The 5,783-nt window shown below is 50.9% G+C and overlaps 1 protein-coding gene across 1 annotated transcript; it reads right to left on the reverse strand.

The window, feature by feature from the left end:
* Positions 1–759: 759 nt before the first annotated feature.
* SOX2 (SRY-box transcription factor 2) lies at positions 760–2,402 on the reverse strand. Its single transcript, XM_027723962.2, has one exon. It carries the CDS (start codon positions 1,858–1,860, stop codon positions 913–915), a length of 948 nt encoding a protein of 315 aa, XP_027579763.1. The 5' UTR covers positions 1,861–2,402; the 3' UTR covers positions 760–912.
* Between the last annotated feature and the right edge of the window lie 3,381 nt (positions 2,403–5,783).

Below are 5,783 nucleotides of genomic sequence, written 5' to 3' on the forward strand. Positions count from 1 at the left end.
CGGAAAATGAGGAGAAAAAAAAAAAGAACTTAAAATATCATCACAATAAATTTACAGAAATATTACAAACCATAAGAAAATATTTCAAACACAGTAATTTCAGGGGTTTTTTTCTTTCTTTTTTTTTTTTTTTTTTTTTCCTTTCTTTGAACAAGATGAAGTCTGGAAACAAAAAGTTATTATAAATTAACAAACGGCATGTGAACCTGCATGGCAATTTTTGCTTTTTAATAAGAAGTAAAAAAAAAAAAAAAAAAATTTAGTACAATCTAAACGTTTGCCCTTATACAGCAAACCAAGTCCATGGTTCGCAAGTACTCATCCTACCTTTTTGTGTCTTTTGTACAATTTCTAAAACAATTTAAATGTCCAAATGCCGTAAAATAATTTCCTCTCTCTCGCAGCTGCTATAAATTCAGCTGCCAAAGCCACAATGCTCCAAGAAGACACTATTTTTAAAAAATAATTGGCAAATTCGCGAGCTTGTTTTTTTTCCTTCTCTCTATATTACCAATGGACATTCTGATTGCCATGTGTCTTTTGATAAATACTGTACAAAAGTTGCCTGCAAATATTAAAACATTTTCCTCTTCGCTCTTTGACTCTAGCTCTAAATATTATTGGTAAAGACTTTTGCAAACTTTCTGCAAAGTTCCTACCGTTTTCACTAGAACTTTTTAAAAGTTTTGTGTAGTTGCTTCCCCTCCGAGATCTATACAAGTTCCTTGTCGGTTTAATTTCTGACCCCCCAACCCCCACCCCTACCCCCCGCCCGGAGCTTTCTCTGTACAAAAATAGTCCAAAAAAAAAAAAAAAAAAGTCCAGAATTTCTAATAAAAGTTTTTTTGTTGTTTGTTTTGTTTAGTTTTCCTTCCCCCCCCTCCCCTCCCCGCCCTCCCCGGCCCCTTTGTCTTACATATGTGATAGAGGGAGTGTGCCATTAATGGCTGTGCCAGGAACAGGTGCACTCTGGTAGTGTTGGGACATATGAAGTCTGCTTGGGGCAGCTGGTTCTGGTACTTCAGCACCTGGTAGATACATGCTGATCATGTCCCGAAGGTCCCCAGCTTGGCAAGGAGCCCTTGAATGAGACGAGGAAGTGACTACGGGGGGACTGGAGCTGGATTCCGTCTTGACCACCGAGCCCATGGAGCCCAGGGCCATGCCCGGGGTCCCTTGCTGGGAGTAGGACATGCTGTAGGTAGGCGATCCGTTCATGTAAGTCTGCGAGCTGGTCATGGAGTTGTACTGCAGGGCGCTCACGTCGTAGCGGTGCATGGGCTGCATCTGCGCCGCGTTATGCGCGTTCAAGCCCGGGTGCTGCGGGTAGCCGAGCTGTTCTTGCATCATCCCATAGCCTCCGTTGGTCCAGCCGTTCATGTGCGCGTAACTGTCCATCCTCTGGTTCACCCCAGCTCCCAAGGTGGCCCCAACCCCTACCCCAGTCGTCATGGTATTGGTGCCCGGCGCCAGTAAGCCCCCCGGCAACGTATACTTATCCTTCTTCATGAGGGTCTTGGTTTTCCTCCGGGGTCGGTATTTATAATCCGGGTGCTCCTTCATGTGCAGAGCTCTGAGCCGCTTGGCTTCGTCAATGAAGGGTCTCTTTTCCGCCTCGGATAAAAGTTTCCACTCCGCCCCGAGCCGCTTGCTGATCTCGGAGTTGTGCATCTTCGGGTTCTCCTGGGCCATTTTCCGCCGCTGCCCGCGGGACCACACCATGAACGCGTTCATCGGGCGCTTGACCCGGTCCGGGCTGTTCTTCTGGTTGTTGGCGGCCGAGTTGGAGTTGCCTGTGCCTCCCCCCGAAGTTTGCTGGGGGGCGGGAGGTTTCAGCTCGGTTTCCATCATGTTGTACATTCAAACTACTTTTGCCTGGAACCAGCCTTGAGCAGAAAAACGAGGAGCAGCCGCAGCGGAGTCCCAAGCCGGACTTTTTTTTTTTTTTCGTAGGGAGGGGTAGGAAAGGGGGGAGGGGGACTCCCCAAAACCACACTTGGATCAAGATCAGGATCTTCCTCTTCGCTGATGGATTAATAATGCTAATAACTGCTATTATTACCGCCGGAGCCTTGATTTTAAAAAACTTCTTCCTCCTTTTTCCCTTTTCTCTGCCTGCCGCTCTCTCTCTCTCTCTCTCTCTCTCTCTCTCCACCTCGGTCTTAAAGAGCCAGCAAACTACTTTACCCCCTTTTGCAAACACACACACTCTCTCTCTCTGCCTTGACAACTCCTGATACTTTTTTGAACAAGTTAATAGACAACCATCCATGTGATGGGGGCTTGTCAGGCAATAAATGCGTTCGCCCCGGCCAATCAGCGCTCGGCGGCTCCGCCACTGAGGACAAGTCTCTTCCCCTGGTTTTGCATGAAACGGGGCGGGGGCTGGGCGCGCCGGGACGGCTCGGCGGGGAGGCGGGCCCGGGGGCGGCCCGGGCGGCCACTGCGAGCCTTTGTATCTCCCCTTCCAGCAACAGGTCACACACGCCTTTTGGAGGAAGTGGGTAAACAGCATTGTTGCTACGTGGTGGTTTTTCTTTTTCTTTTTTTCTTTTTTTTTTTTTTTTTTTTTGCCTTTAAGTTGGTGTTGGCTTGGGGCTGGGAGAAGCCGTGGGGGGATGCCGAACGGCTTCCCCCCGGCCCCCACCCCCTCTCTGCCAGCCTCCCTCGGGGCGGAGGGGCCGCCCGGCTGAAGGGGCCCTGTGCTCGCCCCGTCCAGGCCGAGCGCCGCGGGGTCCCCGTGGGAGCGGCGTCCCGGCCGGGCCCCGCTGCCTTCCGCCGCCGGGGAGCCGAGCCCGCCCCGCACAGCCCCGGCAGAGGCTGTGCCCACCTCCCGGCCATCCGCCGGGCCCCGCTCCGACCACCAAGCTCTCCCCGCGACCCCCGGCCTCGGCGGACGGGGTTGTCCAGTGCAAACACGGGTCCCTCACACGCCATCCCCGTAGAACACAAAGCGCGGCCGGGACCCTTCAGCAGGGGCCGGGAGGGGTGCGGCGCTCGCCCAGACCCGCGCACACCGCGGGGTGCGGGCGGCGCTGGGTGGGCTCAGCCCGGGGGGGTGAGCAAGGGGGGCGGGACGGCCGGGCGCTACAAATAGGTAGTTTTGTTTCCCTTGTTGTCACTACACGGGCCGCACAAAGCCCCGGCTAAGTTTACTTCCACTCTCTTGTTGGGATCTTTGTTGCTAAACCGCACTTGACGACAAAGGAAGGAGGGGAGAGAGAGAGAGAGGGCGCGCGGAGCAGTCGGGGGGGGGGAGCCTCTCTCCGCCACGGCCGCGCTCCCCCCGCCCCGACGGAGCTGCTCCGCCTTTCGGTCATGAAGGCGGAGGGGGTGGGGGGCGGCGGGGGACCCCAGGGCGGGGATCTCGGAGCGGGGATCCCGGAGCGGGGCCGTGCGGGGCCGTGCGGGGCCGTGAGGGGCCGTGAGGGGCCGTGAGGGGCCGTGAGGGGCCGGGGCAGCGCGGGGCGCCCCGACGGGCTCAGCCGCGGCGCTGCGGCGCCCCCTGCCGGCCTGGCTGCGCCCCGGGCGGGGAGGCGCCGCCGGGAGAGGGACGGGGGGGAAGGGAGCGGGCAATTACACCCCATCTAAATCGTAATAATGATCATCATAATAATAATAAAAACCTGCCTGCGAACAGGGACGCATCTTTTTTTTTTTTTTTTTTTTTTTTTTTTTCCCTGTGCGTGGATTATGCAAATAAATCCTATCGGGTTCAACGTGTTCAATTCGAAAATGTATGTATAACCCCTGGATAAGTAATAGGTTAAACTGATGAAAAATAGGTGCGAATTATGAGATGTGGGATATAACCGGATTCTGATTGTCCAGACACTCCTGAAAGCTGTTTGCTTTCTTACTGTTCTCCCTTTGGTCTGCAGTTGATAAAGTTTTATTTACAAATGATTTTAGGGATAATTTTTTTTTTTTTTTTTAAGACAGGGGAGTGGGTGGGTGGCAGTGGTGCTTGTTCGTCGTGCTGAACTGATAGGTGAGGGCTGGCGGTGCGAAGGCAAAGTGTTATTTTTGCTCCGGCTGTAGCTGCGGGAGGTGCGTGGGGTGCACAGCCCAGGGCTCCACGCAGGACCAGGGCGGCGTGGGCTGCCCTGTGCCCGCTGGAGGCCTTTCGGGGCCTGGTCCTCTCCTAACTGCATTTATCATATGAATAAAGGATGGGAAATGCCTAACAATTGTGTTATCGGGAGTATTTACGGCTCTATTTTAATTAACACTTTTAATTATCGATGCAATAAACTGTCATATATACATAATAATGCACTACAGGAAACAAGGTGAGGGCGATAGCTCTTTTGGGGCATTTTTGCGCCTTTCCTCTGGGTATAGAGGTTTGCTTAGTTGGGAATACACACACGGGTGGGCGGAAGCAGAGGCAGACCGGGAAGCTGGCTATAAAATAAAATAAAAAAAAGATGAAATGGTCCCTGATTTTCTGTATTAATGACAATAACACCACTGCTCTCTAAGGATACAGCCACGTTGGAAGGGAGGCCTGCGGAGGGACGGTTTAATCTGAGTGGATTTAAAAAATCGTTGCCTTTGGTATAATTTATGGAGATGAAAAGTGCTTACATTAAACAAATAGTCTTCAAATGTTCTCAGTGATGGGCTCTGCGGCACACGCACTCTTATTTCCAGGTTATGAGTGTCTTAAAAAGAAAATGAATGTTAGCTAGTAGGATTTAATGTATTTTTTGTTCTAATACTCGCCGATTTTTCTAAAAGCCCTAAGGATACAACCTATCGTGTTAACTGTATCGGAAAGAATATACACATTTTCATATTATTTTTTTCCTGAACCTACTAGTAACCAATCTAAAGCAAACTATTAAGCAGACTTGTGGAGATGGGAGATTGCAGCTCCATTTTTTGTCCTTAGCTGCAAATAGAGGTTTAACTTGCAGTAATTAGGTGAGAACTAGCCAAGCATCTTACTATTATGATGCTTGTTAAAAACGCTTCTTTTCTGCATCTGCATTTGAGTGTGTTCCCCTCCACTCTTAATCTTCTTATGGAAATGAAGGCGAACGGCAGGGAACCTGCAGAGACTTAGAGAATGTCCTTGTTAACTGGAATTTCTCAGCATTGCTAATTAGCAGAGTTTGACGACCACCAGTATTGGGGAAAGCTCTGTTTAGCCACTCACAAACCCTTCCGAGGAAGAGCAGACTAATTTTATTTTGTAATTAAAATCTGAAAAGGGCCCTATTTGACAGTTAGGGCTATGAGAGTTTTATCTCCCTGTGAAATAATTACTGCCTTGATAACTCAATTTTCTGCAAAATGTCAACTGTGAGCTCCAAAAGTTTTAATTTCATTACGTTAAAAAAAACCAGGCGAAGACGAAAATGTGCAGATAAATTTCCTCTCTCCTCTCTGATGCTGTAGCAGTCCAGTGCCCAGGAGCCGAAGTTAGTCAGGAAAGTTCTATTGCACTAACTATACCCCACTCTCTGGGGAATTTCAGTCATCACATGGTGAGTTTGCGGTAGCATGCCGAGGAAAACTTGGGGAGCTATAGTCTGGAATGCCCTAGAATAAAAGCTACATTTGGAGTGGGTACGGAGAGGGGCAGGGGCCGGGGGAGCCCTGCGGCCCGAGCCACCTTCCCCAGCCCCTGCACGCTCCCGAGGTGGGGAAAATGCAGGATGTCCTCGGCCAAATAAGTATCTCACACGGCGATGACCGAAGACCCGAGGAGACCCGCCGGGCCCAGAAAGAAAGAGCTCAGGGAAACTTGGGAAGTTTGGCGGGGCCGAGCGCGG

This window comes from Pipra filicauda, unplaced genomic scaffold, assembly GCF_003945595.2.
Source record: "Pipra filicauda isolate LSUMZ 115617 unplaced genomic scaffold, ASM394559v2 scaffold98_size3848907_pilon, whole genome shotgun sequence".
In the NCBI taxonomy this organism is placed as follows: Eukaryota; Metazoa; Chordata; class Aves; order Passeriformes; family Pipridae; genus Pipra; species Pipra filicauda.